The sequence below is a fragment of the Fundulus heteroclitus genome, chromosome 6 (genome assembly GCF_011125445.2).
Source record: "Fundulus heteroclitus isolate FHET01 chromosome 6, MU-UCD_Fhet_4.1, whole genome shotgun sequence".
NCBI classification, from domain to species: domain Eukaryota; kingdom Metazoa; phylum Chordata; class Actinopteri; order Cyprinodontiformes; family Fundulidae; genus Fundulus; species Fundulus heteroclitus.
This window is the reverse complement of record NC_046366.1, coordinates 16,069,182-16,083,437: the sequence shown is the minus strand read 5'-3', so window position 1 is coordinate 16,083,437 and position 14,256 is coordinate 16,069,182. Positions and strand designations below refer to the sequence as shown.

At 38.4% G+C, this 14,256-nt stretch overlaps 1 protein-coding gene across 9 annotated transcripts in view; it reads left to right on the top strand.

Moving 5' to 3' along the window:
* Nucleotides 1-3,048: 3,048 nt before the first annotated feature.
* The window catches only part of kif1ab (kinesin family member 1Ab), a 32,761-nt gene continuing 21,553 nt past the window's right edge, over nt 3,049-14,256 (top strand). For 6 of the 9 annotated variants that reach the window (XM_021324718.2, XM_012878938.3, XM_021324716.2 and 3 more), the window contains exons 1-13: nt 3,049-3,430; nt 4,367-4,548; nt 10,636-10,709; nt 10,867-11,046; nt 11,192-11,260; nt 12,169-12,347; nt 12,434-12,545; nt 12,999-13,076; nt 13,181-13,246; nt 13,344-13,361; nt 13,468-13,546; nt 13,632-13,710; nt 13,844-13,986. In XM_021324718.2, the coding sequence (XP_021180393.2) occupies nt 4,443-4,548; nt 10,636-10,709; nt 10,867-11,046; nt 11,192-11,260; nt 12,169-12,347; nt 12,434-12,545; nt 12,999-13,076; nt 13,181-13,246; nt 13,344-13,361; nt 13,468-13,546; nt 13,632-13,710; nt 13,844-13,986 (1,183 nt within the window). In that variant the 5' untranslated portion in view covers nt 3,049-3,430; nt 4,367-4,442. Of the gene's footprint in view, nt 3,431-4,366; nt 4,549-10,635; nt 10,710-10,866; nt 11,047-11,191; nt 11,261-12,168; nt 12,348-12,433; nt 12,546-12,998; nt 13,077-13,180; nt 13,247-13,343; nt 13,362-13,467; nt 13,547-13,631; nt 13,711-13,843; nt 13,987-14,157; nt 14,197-14,256 lie in introns of all 9 variants that reach the window. The other 3 variants (XM_012878943.3, XM_036138174.1, XM_021324717.2) reach the window with 2 other exon arrangements.

Sequence of the window (14,256 nt, the reverse complement as noted above, 5' to 3'; positions counted from 1 at the left end):
TGTGATCGCCAAGAGACAACTTTCATTTCAGACGCTTGCTTGTCTCTTTTGTAGCTAATTAAACATCCCTGACCTCATGTTTCAAGAGGTATGATAATTTGAACAGTTTCAACAATTCAGTTCAAAACTTCACGCCGTCCAGGGGACACGTTACAACAATCCCGTCAAGTTAATATATGTTAGTGCAGAAGTCTGGGCGCCTGGGTAAATAATTACACGGAAGGTAAATAAGTGAAATTTGGATTTCTGCTCTCCCTGGGTGATAGATTACAGAGACAGCTCCCCTAATGTTCAAGAACTCAGGAGAAAAACAAATATATAGAAACAAATAAACCAGATATACTGAGAAGAATACATGTAGTTACATTTCCTACAAATATGATTCTGGTTGAAACAAAGTTTTACTTTTTAACTTGTTTTTTGTAATTGTTATGATGTTTACAAGGCACACCATTCTATTTTGTTTTCATGGTTTTATTCCTGTTACTTTTTTTTTGCATGGCAAGCATAAGTCGATGACTGTAATAATGATTTATTTATATATTACAACTCAGGTTGGGTTATGCAGTGCAGTGAAAAGGTTTTAACACCCCTTGCAAATTTCTTTTGTATTTGCCTTTTTTGGTCACATTTAAAAGTAAAAAAAAAAAAAAAAAAAAAAAAAAAAAGATTACTATTGAGATTATTAATGTCAATTGGGACTTCCTGTTTAAATAAAGGTTTAATGAAAAAAATTAAATCATCTGCAACAGCACTTTAGAAATAGAGCATAATTCAGACTTTCAAACATGGTGGCAGTAGAGCAATGGTTTCGGGCTGCTTTGCTGCTTCAGGACCTCTTGCTGACATTGTTGGAGGGTGGAGGTTTGCTCTCTGCCAGAAATTCCTACGTGAGGATATTTGGCCATCAGTTTGACACCTTAAGTCAAAGCGCACTTGGTTCATGTAGCAGAACAATGATCCAAAGCATACCAGTTAGTCCATCTCTGAATGACTAGGAGAAACAAAGCAGTTTTAGATTTTTGAATTGTAAATATTGAACTTTAATCCAGTTGAGATAATGTTGCAGGAAATTACAGAGGTTGTTCATGCTCAACAAAAACCTCTAAAGTGACTGAAACTCTAATAAGTCTGTAAAGAAGAGGTGGATGAAATTTCTCCTCAGTAATGTGTACAAGACTCTTTGTTAGTTATCCCAAATTCTTGAGGGCAGATTTAGGTGGCATTCTTTAGGTGAATTCTTAAAACACACACACACACACACACACACACACACACACACACACACACACACACACACACACACACACACACACACACACACACACACACACACACACACACACACACACACAAATCTTTGAGCATCAATTTAAAGAAGAAAAAAAAACCACAATTTGCAAATGAAGGAGATAAGATAATAGCAGAATAGTAACAAATTTATAATGTTCAAGTTAGACACAGTGATTCTTTAACCTTTTACTGAGACTAAGGCCCCTTTTCCACAGTGTTGCTCTGATTCACTTTACCAGGGGTCTTTCATCAATAGACTTAGAAACTGGTTCAGAGCTTATCTGGTGGTTCTCTATTAGATAAAGCTACTAATGGAGCCAGTACTGCCGTTACCCTTTTACTTTGCTCTCACATAGAAAATATCCCTGGACCCGTGCTTTTGTGTTCTTTTTGTGTGTTTGCGCCTTCTCTAACCCTCAGTCTGTCGTGGCAGATGGTCGTTCACACTGAGCCTGGTTCTGATGGAGGTTCCTTCCTGTTAAAGGGAATTTTTCCTCTCCACTGTCGCTACATGCATGATCGGTATACGGGATTGCTGCAAAGTGACCAACACATTGCAAGTGACTGTTCCTGGCTACCCGCTCATCCAGGAAGAGTGAATGCCTCCAATCATTCACTCGATGCAGTTGGCTGGGTCTCCTGAGATAGAAAACGTTTTAACCAATCTGAATAGTAAAGTGAACCTGACTGAACTGTTAGCTAGGACATATTTAGAGTGTGCATGTAAATGACAGCAAGACTCAGCTTTAGTCTTATGCCAGCTTTCGATGTAATCATACTCTTTTTGACTGTGGTGCCAGCATGTACAGATTGAATCAAAGTGTTTAATGCACATCTTTTCTAGATGATCTGTTCATATACAGGATTGTTCACAGTCAAAGGTAGACATTTGTGCAAAAAGCCTGAATGGCTGTTCAAAACCTCCTTTTTCTCCATTCCAAAGCACACTTTGAACTTTGGTAGCTACCGAAGTTGCTACCAAACGAAAGGCTGATTCATTATTTCTGTTGACAAGCAATTAGACAAGAATACGTAATACAGTGTCCAGTGAATTTATGCGCCACATGGAAACAGGAAGTCATATCTTTAAAGCTAATTTAAAGTTCCCAGACACTCTGAAACTGTGTATAAATTAGAGAAAATATTTTAGTTGACTTTATTAGGAATGTTTAGGGGGTTAAACTATTACTGCATAAAATATTTTTTAAAGCTATTGTTTTTTTGTTTTTTTGTTAGTGTAAGAATGTTGTCGCCCAAAGAGTAAATCTACTCCAATGAAAAGTTTGAATTTTGCTAAAGTTTGAAATGCGAGGTTGCGCGACTGCAATCAACCAGATGTGCATGTAATTACAAAGCGCGCTGGTATGCATGGCAAACGGACTTCATTTATATCATATTACTTAAAAAATGATTAGCCAGAAATGAAGGAAAAGAAGGCTCATTGACTGACAGTCAGACTCTAAGTGTTAGGTTGCGTTTTGAAGTGTAGCTTCTTAATTATAAGGTTTGTTTTTTTCAAGTGTCTTACTGTCAGATGTATGACGTTGGTTTTTAACGCCTGCATGTCTCCATCCTGTTGTGCGTTTCAAATCCCATGCTTTAATTAAATTACTTATGGACACACAGTGAGATGGAGCAGCATTGCATGTAAAAGGAATGTAATTTGGTCCACACTCGCCCCCCCCCCTCCCCTCTTCTCTCTCTTTCTGCTCGCTGAGGATGCTGATCTCATCAGCCCCTCCCAGCATCCCTTTCACAGCCGCGCCGCCATTTTCAGCAGTCTCAGAGCGACTGACGGACGGAGTGACGGCGCACTCCATCCTCCCTCTCTATCCGCCTGGGACCTCGTTTTTTTCTCCTCCCCCCTGTCTCCCACTCCTCTCTCTGTCTGACGCACCGCTGTGTTCAGCCCACCCAGCACCGCCGCTGCTGCTGCTGCTGAGGCTGAGGCAGACTCCCTGATACCTCGGCGGATTCTCCATGTATGGACGCGCTGAGGGAAGTGATGCTGTAGGTCACCGAAGGCAGAGACAAAATACAGACAGCCGAAGGTAGTCGAGAAGGAGCCACCGGAGGATCCCGACGCCTTTTTGAATGGATTCATCCTGCGTGTTTTTGTCAAGTGGGAGTCGTTGAGGTACGCCAGAGCTCTCATTATATCTTTATATATATTTTTTTATTAGAGCGCTTCACAACGCCTGTTTTCGCTTCTGTCTGCTGGATGTTGACGATTACGCGAGCTTTTAATTTAGAAGTGACGCTGCGTCAGGATGGTTGGCGTCTGGCCCCCTCCTAAATAATCGACTCCAATTTAAATATAACATCAACACATCTTAGATTACCAATAAAAAAAATGCGCATTTAACTCCTCTTTATAATGATGTGACCTCCTTTCTGACGCAGTGCCGGATGATTTGGTCTCTGAACTGTGTCCATGTTTACGCGGCCTGTCTCTGAGGTGCGGCAGGCAAAGCAAGATGGAGGAGACGATATTTACATGGGCAGATTTTCGCAGTGTCCTTAATTAAATAGTGCTTTCAAAGTATCAGATATATTTTGGCCTCCCATGTAATGTTTTGCCTTTTTGTTTCATTTTTGATCGGCTAAAATAAGCTTATAATAATAATTCAACATTAATTTTTATTGGGGAAAAGGGAGACCACAAAAAGGTGTAAAGAATGAAAGCAGTCAAAGATAAGGTTATGATAAGCCAGGATGCATTTTGGGAATGTGAAAGCATTTTTTGGTGGTCCAGTTTCATAACAAGGCCCCGAGTGTTGGTGGGGAAGTTGCCCAAATAAGCAGCCATTTTATTGTACTATAGCAGACATGATGCTGATGATCTCCCTGGCAAATAATGGCCCCGCCATTTAGACAGAGTGTTTTAGAAGATGTGCATTTTCTGCCCCATTGGGGATTATCTAACGGCGTGAAAGTGGAGAATCATGTGTCAGTTAGCAATTCTTTATGCTAACAGAGCTTTCTTCTCTTGAAGAACCCAGACAGCTGTTAATATCCTAAAAGGAATATGTTTCTGGAAAGAACACTGCAGCGTTTCTGTCATTTTGTGCAGGTGCCTGGAGTGTGTCTGTAGCCAAAACAGATCTCAAGCGCTTCCATTGACACACGCACACAAGCCCACCTGAGAGATGGCGGGGGCTTCAGTCAAGGTGGCGGTGAGGGTCCGACCCTTTAACTCCAGGGAGATTGGAAAGGAGAGCAAATGCATCATCCAGATGTCAGGAAACACTACGAGTAAGTAAGACCTCACGTGGTAAAAAGAGTTTTCAATAAAGAATATGGCCTTTATGTGCTTTGGTATAGTTTAGCTCAATATTTGTTCATCTGCATAACTTTTTTTTTTCAAAAGCAATGAAAGCACCGAGGGAAGGGTGTGTTCCTAATCACTTGTACGCTCTAAAAACTGCTGGATTGAGAAGAACCAAAAATGGGTTATTTTTCACACCTAGTCTTGGGCCAAGAATGAGCCAATCCAGGCCTGGACAGCGTTGACTTAGCATGCTGTATTTGAGCTAAATTTAGCTTAATTTAATTTTGCTGTAAAATAATCAGAATAAAAACATCTCCATAATATCTAAAAAGTATTTTACTAGCAACCAATTGAACTTTGATACATTTAATGTGCAGTATTTTACATCAGAGATTAAAATTCCATTTTTTTTGTTATTCTCAGTGCAACATTGGTGAGAACTCCAAAATGAAATGAATTATTAAACTAATACAGTTTAAAGATAATCTGAAGTGCAATCATAACAAAAACTGGTAAAACTAAATAATACTCCTTAACTTGTGTTATTGACTTTATGACCAAAGCTTTGGTTGTAGCTTAAGCTGGCTGGTAACAGGATACAGTTTTTCAGTGGAAAGCACGGTTTTTACCATCTTGTCATTAATTATTTGTTCCTGCGGAAGAGGATCAGTGAATTCTGATCAGGTCGATGTGCAGTTTAAAATGGCCGCCTGGGCAGAAAGACGAGGGTTTCAGTGTTTCTCACAGATGACTTTCTGCAGTTTTATGCTTCTAAGCTGTTTTTAGTCTGATTTGTTGAAGTAAGAACATTTTGAACGGACATGTTGTGACTTAGATGTACAACTGTGTTACAGTCAAGCCAATAAGAATTCAGTAACAGATGATGGAGAAAAAAATTAGTCTTTTTGGGTCTAATCTAACAACATTTTAAGGAAGTAAATTGTATGTTGCCATTTGGTCTAAAAACGTTGAATCTATAGGAAGAAGCTGGCGTGCCATTAAGGATTTTCCCTTAGACAAATTAGTATTTATCTAAAAGAAGAAAAAATAAATCAGACCATAATTATTAAATTTAGTAGATGATGTAGCATCAATGATTTGTGGGCAACAAACCAACAATGTTCCTAAATTCTCTCTTGATCTTTTTTAATTAAATCTATCTAAATGCAATGATTACCTTAAAAACTTCTGAAATAGTCATAGCGAGGAAATTGAAACAGCAAGAGAGGAGACGTTGGATTTCTTTTGTATATTGATATACAAAAGAACTTTGTTGAATAAATAGTGGTTGACTGTTTGGTGTGTTGTTAAGGTTAGATTTAAAAACTGTTACAACCTGAAATTGGAGAAATATTTGTCTAGACACCAGCATATTTATTGTGAACTGAAAGTTGTGCTGTTTGAACACAGCAATGGTTCACGAACACACACTTCACCTTTTCCTGTATGCCCCCCGAAAAAATCTAATAAATAGAACCTTTCTGACAACATGAAGTAGGCTGAAAAATGTCAAAAAGTAGCAAAACATACTAGGATGTGTAATCTTTCCCTGATATGGAAATCTGTTTGATGATCTGAAACATTTAGGTAAAACCAAAAAGAAAAAACAGAAGAAATCTAACACTTCCCCCCCATCCCTGTGTATACTTGTAGACTGCATGCTGTGGTATAGACTGATTTTACTCATGGCTTTGGTGCACCAAGTCGCAGACAGTTACTGACGCTCTGTGGCTGGCTTGATGATATTCCTCTGACCTACATTGGGACCAGTCAAGCATTTAACCTCGGTTGTTTGTCTCGTAGGCAGCTCTGGGCTGCAGCAGCTACAGAGCACTGGGCAGTGAGGCTGGCAGCATCTTGGCAGCTGCAGAAACAAACAAAAGCTTCAGTCAGTCCCGACTAGGCCCGACACTGTGTGGGTAGGATGCAGTGGCAGCTGCATTTCTCTGCTCTCATCATGCGTGCTGCCAGTGCTGGAAAAAAAAAAAAAAAAGCGACAACCAAAAAGCGACCTCGTTGTTCTGGTCCGGTCCACACTTGGAATCAGCTGATCTAAACGTGTGTCTGAACGTGGGAGAGTCTCGGCCTTTTGTGCCCGTTGGAGGCTTTAATTTGCTTCATTAGGGCCACAAGAATCTATTGCACTAATGTGGTTGTTTTTAATAAAAGTGCCCACAGCTTTGTCCTCTTTAACATTTGTCATCAGCATTGTGTTACCTTCAGCTGAGTGCACAGTTTTTGGGAGCAGTGCTTGTGCTATATAAAGCTTCTCCATGGAGTGGGTTACAGTGGCTTCGGTTCGCTGACAAAAGAGCACCTCGGTTCATGATTCACTCTGCAATCCCCTCTGCTAATAACATGAAGGGTGGACACTGTTGCTGTTGACATTTACTAGAACCAACAATAAACAGCAACAACTTCAATCTATATAAAAAAAACAACAGTTAAAACTACTAGCGATGTGCTGTTTTATATTATTTGAAGGGGTATATAGTTTTTAAGGTAAAAATTAAGTTTGGTCAATGTATGGAAAAATGGAAATGTAGTATCAAAACAACAAGTTTGTTCCTTGTTCTCTTATTGAAAATAATCTATGGTTCTGAAAAAAAACAAAAACGTTGAATTTGACACTCATTTACATTTATATTCGATTTATTTTGCAACTTAAAAGGAGATTACATTTTGTTTTTTTCTTTTTTCAAATATCATGTTCATTTAGTTTTTTTAATTATGGAGAGGCTTTACTGATAAAACATCATCCTTTCTAGAATAATTCAACAGCCATTTCACAGCTTTTTGTCTTTTTGACTTTCCAGTGCTCTAAACTGAAAAAGAATCAAAACAGCATTTTTTTTTTTTTGGCTGGATCACGAGCAAAAGATTAAACATTCAGTTTAGATTCAAAAAGTCAAAATCTTATTCATATTTAAGTTAGTCTTAACAGCAAAAAATGTGATATAGCCATTTACCCCGGTGCTAAATCAGAAGATGACCACAGCCTTGTGGTGTTTCATGATTAGTGGGAAATACGGATAATAAAAGTAATTAAGTATTTTGCATATAAATGTCAGAAACATGAGAAAAACTGCTGGAAAATATCAAGATATTTGTGCCTTAAAAGGTGTTTTAGTTTGCAATGAAAGATGTTTTGGAATTTTGGAATCATCTAGAAATTATAAAGCTTTTAATCTAGTTTTAAATAAAATCCTCCAGAAGTTTTTACATTTATCCACACCTAAAATTAAGTTTAAAAAATATGTAAGTAGGTTAAATTAGGCAGTTTATATACAATTTGGCATGATAGTTTTGCAGAATTGCTCTTTTTCTAAGGTTTGACTCAATTTACTAAGGTCTACAAATGTCTTATATTAGCAGAAAACAAAGTAAAATGTACTTTATTGACTGTTTAATTCTTACATTTCCCTAATTGGCATTAAAGCCACAGACAGTTAATTGGCTTACTGCTTCAGATTTCAGACATATTGGTCAGGACATTAAACTGTCCAAGTCTGAAGTTAACAGTGTTGGTGGATAAAGTCAAGCTTTAACTTTTCTCTTACTCACGTATTGGCTTTATGGACCCTGGGTTTTAGTCTCTGTCTAATCCTTTATGTTTTGTTTATTGACCTAATGTTAAGAATAATTGCTGGGGTTCAGCAGGAGCATCTCAGTGAATTAGAAAGATCTTTGACTACCGTCAAAAAAGTTTATTTATTTCAGTGAATAAAAAACAAAAAGTGAACTTCGTAAATAGATTCCTTATTCACAAAGCGTTACACTTTAATAATTTATTCCTGTTCATTTGGAACATTATGGTTTTACTGCCAGTTTAAATCCAAAAGTGGTTTCTGTGATAATTCAAATATGACACAAATCAATTAAGAAAAAGTAGAACAAAAAAGTCGGTCCCATGAAAACGCGGTCCACATACTGAATCTTTTCTGCAGTCAATAATTGGTCGGTGCTCCTTTTATGTAAATTACTGCATCAATGCAGCCTGGCACGGAGCAGATGGCTATGCTGAGGTGTTAAGGAAGCCCAGTGTTACATTAATAAGGACCTTGAGCTCATCTGCGTTGTTGTGTCTAGTGTCTCTCATCTTACTTCTGACTAAATTCAGTGTAATGTTGAGAGGAATTCGTCTTGGGGTCCCACTCAGGCAAGTCTGCTGGCCAACCAGGCACAGATCATTTAACCAAGTATTGGTACATAGTGTTGGCAGTGTGGGCAAGTACAAACTCCAGCAGGAAATATTAAACGAGCATGACCATAAAACTTCTCAGTAACGGTAAGCATGAAGTTGAACTGGATTTTCAAATAGATCTGGAAAGAGTACTTTGAACTATTTTGAATTAGAAGTTCTTGAATTTGCAACCCTCTCCAAGCTGTAACCAAACTTGTTGCTTGCATCCTCTGCCACATGTTTCCCTTCCACTCAACTTTCTGTTAATATGCTGAGATGCAGCTCTTCATGAACAACCAGCTTCTTTAGAAGTGACATTCGATATTGAATCTTTTTGGAGAGTAACAATGATTGTCTGCAGGACAACTGTCATGTCAGTAGTCTACCCTAGAACTACTAACAACAACATTACAATTCTGTTGAAAAAAAATCTTTCATAATTTATGAGTTTTGATTTGAATCCCTGTTACTGTTTCAATGAAACTGTAATTTATTAAGACACACCTGTAACGGTGGAAGATAAATGGAGGATTTACTGACAAACGAGAAATGAGGATTTCATAAACTAAAAAATAAATAACTAATAGAACGACAATCTTAAGTTGGATTTCCTGATTAAACAACGTACAGGCAGAGTATTATAAGATAATTTGTTTCTTATATTAGCTTAAGTACAACAGTATGGATGGTAATCTGTAATAAATAAAAAAGCTTTTGACTTCCCAGTTTCCTCATACATTGTCTGCAGTACATTGAGTGATGATGTTTTTAAAAGTGGATACTGGATATTTCCTTTTTTAGCTGGTTGTGGTGCTTCTTAGACTCACTGGGTAACATTTGTAAACCCACTGGGCCACAACTATTTTAAACTCTCTAATGTAGAGAGAAGAAGCTTGAGTGCTCTTGTCAATACCATTTTTAGTAAACAGTGACAACAACATATGTTACTATGTAGAGGTGAGTGATACCAAACCCAAAAGATCTTGGTTTAAGCTACAAAGCATAAAGCTGAACTGAAAATGCAACCCAACTCCAGTACCGAAGGCTTCTCAGATGGGCTGCATGTAAAGCTATTTTCTTTTCAACTCATGAAATAATTTTACAGACTTTAATGAGTAATTTCAGCAGCCAATATGGCTTCAAGCAAAGTGACACGGTTGCTTTTTAAGCCATGAAAATTGGTTGTGTTCTCAAATATGTTGAGAAGTTATTTTGTTCCCTTAACATGTGTTTGTTTTTGTTTTTTTACCACACAAAGAAACAAATAATTGGCTTTTATTACATATTGCAGTTGAGGTGGAAACAAGTAATAAAAGTGGAAATGTGATCTCAAATGGAAGCAGATGGTATTAGTGTGTAAAAGGTTCAAATGATAATGAAGGGACCATTTGAGCTTCCGCTCTCAGCATTTGAGAGTTTAGATTGCTTGTGTTACAGCTTATTACAAAATATAATTAGGTAATTTGTATCTACTGGTCTCCAGGTTTTTTGTCTTTGGTTTTAGTTGTTTTCTCTTGTGAATCTAGGACTTTTGTGTTTTTGCTCTCTGTGTTCATTCATCCTTTGGGTAGCGAACTATAGGTAACCTGGACCAGGGTTGAATATTTGTATTTTGGTGCCATATGTGTGGCTTAGAGAAGATAGGAATTATCTCTCAGCATCAACACTCTAAATAACATCATGTCACGTGAGCGAGGAAATTGTGGAGATACTATATCAGAAGTAAAAAATAGAATGGCTGTGAAAGAGAACTGATTTATATTAATAGAAGTAGATTTATAATCAGCTTTGCTTGAGGTAAGTGAATTTGCTTCTTCATATGTTTAGTAAATGATTGAAAATGAAACTTATTTGCATGCATCTTACTGAGCTGCTTTGCTGTTTTCAGCGATTCTGAACCCGAAACAGCCAAAAGAAAACAAGAGCTTCAACTTTGACTATTCATACTGGTCGCACACTACGGTGAGTTATCACCCAGCTTCCACCACACAACTACATCTACAGCAGTAACGTTTAATGTCATTGATCCAAAAATGGGTCGGAAACATTTTTTGCTTGTAACACCTCAATGACTGTTTATGTCTTTATTACTGATTTTATCTCTCCTCTCTGTCTGCAGCCCGAGGATGTCAACTATGCGTCTCAGATGCAGGTGTACAAGGACATCGGGGAGGAGATGCTGCTCCACGCCTTCGAAGGCTACAACGTGTGCATATTTGCATACGGACAGACAGGAGCAGGCAAGAGCTACACCATGATGGGGCGACAGGAAAAAGACCAGCAGGGGATTATACCTCTGGTAATTCAGAGTTCATTTACGGCTAATTAGACCACTTTTTGCGTGGCAAAGCACAATGATTAGAACTCTGCTCTCCCATTTGGTTTAGCTCCGGAAACTTTATGGAAACTTTGTGGTAAACAGACTTTGCTTCTTTGTCTTCTAGCTGTGTGAGGACCTTTTCACTAAGATTAACGACATCAGTAATGACAACAGCATGTCTTACTCTGTGGAGGTGAGTGATACCAAACCCTTAAAAACATTTTAGATGCTATCTTTATGTTTTATTTGAATTTCCTGATTACAAAAATCTAAATTTCTGACAGTTTTGGAACATTTACATTATTCTTAATGAAGCAAAACAGTGGAAATACAAGCTAACTATAGCACCAATACCCTAGGTTGCCTTCAGAGTTATTTTCTTTTAAACTTGACCCAGGGGCAAAAGTGAAATGTTTCCAAAAGCCCCCCCCCCTCCTTTTCATGGTGTGTTTTTGTATACAAAGAGGTTAGAATAACATCTGTAAATCCCTCCATTATATTACCAGTAATTAGCCTGACACTGCACAGTAGTACTCGCCACAAACTAAGCGGGGACTAGCACTCAGTGAAGATGCTGAATGGGCTGTTTTAGTCTCAAATACTAAACGTTTTTAGATGAAATCTCAGTGTGAGTCATGTGTTGCACTGGTACAGGTTTTAAAAGACCACGCTACAAAAACCAAGAGGATTGAGTTCATTGACCAGCCAGGTAACTGGCTCTTACATCCTAAGAAGTTTCAACTTCATAAACCTTTGGCTAAGTTATGACTCCAATCATGGATGTTTTCCATAAGGGTGTTCTTAAGGAGCTGACAATTTACAATGATTTGCTATTTAATTTCTTTTTGGTCCTGTATAAGTAAGGAAATTGCATTTGTGAGTTGAGCAGCAGAGTTGAGTATGAGTTGCACCCATGAACAACTTATAGATATAGAGGAAATAGGATGGAAATAAACAGGCTTTAAAATGTATAAAATGTATTGCAATGAAGCGTTGTTACGGCAAAGAAAAAAATTAACCAGAGTTCCTTTTTTTTGTGCTAAATATATAAACACTTAGATAATAATTGCTATTTAACTGTATCCTCTCCTCTGTTCACAGGTAAGCTACATGGAGATTTACTGTGAGCGCGTGCGTGACCTGCTGAACCCCAAAAACAAAGGAAACCTGCGTGTGCGAGAGCACCCCCTGTTGGGACCTTACGTCGAAGATCTTTCCAAATTGGCAGTGACTTCATACAATGACATTCAGGACCTGATGGATTCTGGAAACAAGGCCAGGTAAGAGCTGTAGACTCGTTTGTTGCCTTTAACAGTTCAAGGTTGCAGAAAAGTGATAGAAATACATCACCGTGAATTTTTTACAGGACTGTGGCTGCCACCAACATGAACGAGACCAGCAGTCGCTCCCATGCTGTCTTCAACATCATCTTCACACAAAAGAAACATGACATGGAGTCAGAAAACACTTCAGAAAAGGTTTTGCCCTAAAGTCTTACTCAGTGCCATCTTTCATACCTCGCCAAAAAAAATTACAGGTTTTATAATCAGCTGCAAGCCTCAGCAAAGTCATTCAACTATAGTAAAGCCAGTCAACAAATGTAGTATTTTTAGTCCAGAAATGTTTCTTCTTTTTATTTTACCTGAACAGCTCAATTTTATTTTCCCTTAAAATTGAGGATCTGCTATCCTGGTCAAAAACAAGTTGTGGTATCGAGTAAATGCATTGAATTTGCTCCAGATCAGACAACCAAAAATAAGATGTCTGTCATCTGCAAATAATATAAACTTTGACGTGTCAGGTGAATTTTTGTATTTAATGAATAGTTTTGGACCAAATACTGACCCCTGGGGTACACCACAAGCACGATGAGCAGTGATCTTCCAATTTTACATATTTTTAATTGTTGATGTATTCAATTAACTTGATAGGTCAGCAAGATAAGTCTGGTAGACTTGGCCGGCAGTGAGAGAGCTGATTCAACTGGAGCTAAAGGAACGCGACTGAAGGTGGGAGGATTCTGTGCAGGACTTTGTTTAGACAAAATTACAGAAAGCACTTCAAATGGAAAACGCTGACTGAAATACACGTTCTTGTTTGTGTGTTTTTGTAGGAAGGAGCAAACATAAACAAATCTCTTACCACACTGGGAAAAGTCATTTCTGCCTTAGCTGAAGTGGTGAGATTCTTGCATGACGCTTGATTTTTACCGCCGGTATATATATTTTTTCTCTTGTTCAAATAAAAATGACTTACATTTCTCTGTCAATTCATAGGACTCAGCACCAAACAAGGTATGTGGTTTCTCTTAGCAAACACGTGCTTCCCAATCAAGTAAAATGCTAATTTAAGTTATAATAAAACCCAGCAATTAATTTTTCCTCTTTGTTTTCAAATCAGAACAAGAAGAAGAAGAAAGTAGAGAGTTTTATTCCCTACAGAGATTCAGTTCTGACCTGGCTCCTGAGGGAGAACTTAGGTTTGCCAGCACAAAAATATTTCTTCATTTTCTTTTGTTGGAATAAAATGCTGGTTAATACAATTTCCTATTATTCTTGTTTTAGGAGGAAACTCTCGCACGGCCATGGTGGCGGCCCTCAGTCCTGCAGACATTAACTACGACGAAACGCTAAGCACCCTTCGGTGAGGAGAACATAATAGAATCTCTTTGTGAAGCTGAATTCATATTAGAGACAAACTTACAAACCAAGAGCTAAACCTTTTCACTATAATGTAAGTCTACGTTCAGTAGTGTTGATGGCCTCTGCTCCGTCAGGTATGCTGATCGTGCCAAGCAGATCCGCTGCAACGCTGTGATCAACGAGGATCCCAACAACCGCCTGGTGCGCGAGCTGAAAGAAGAGGTTGCTCGTCTGAAAGACCTGCTGTATGCCCAGGGCCTGGGAGACATCATTGAGAGTGAGTCTCACAAATGGAAACACTTAAATCTGACAATAGAAAAGGCACATATTTTGAGCTGGGAGCCTCTGTGCAGGGCTTTTGTGTCCCTCTGTTCAAGTAATGCAGAGGATTAAGTTGGAACGCAGCTGTTTCCTGACACACAGTCTCTTTTCTCCCCTGTCCTGTCAGCGTATCGAGGCACCGTCCCTGCCATCACTGGTTTGAAATGTGTGTTTGACTTTAGCAAGCCTGCGCTTTGCAACTCAAAGAAAAAAAAAAAGAAAACGT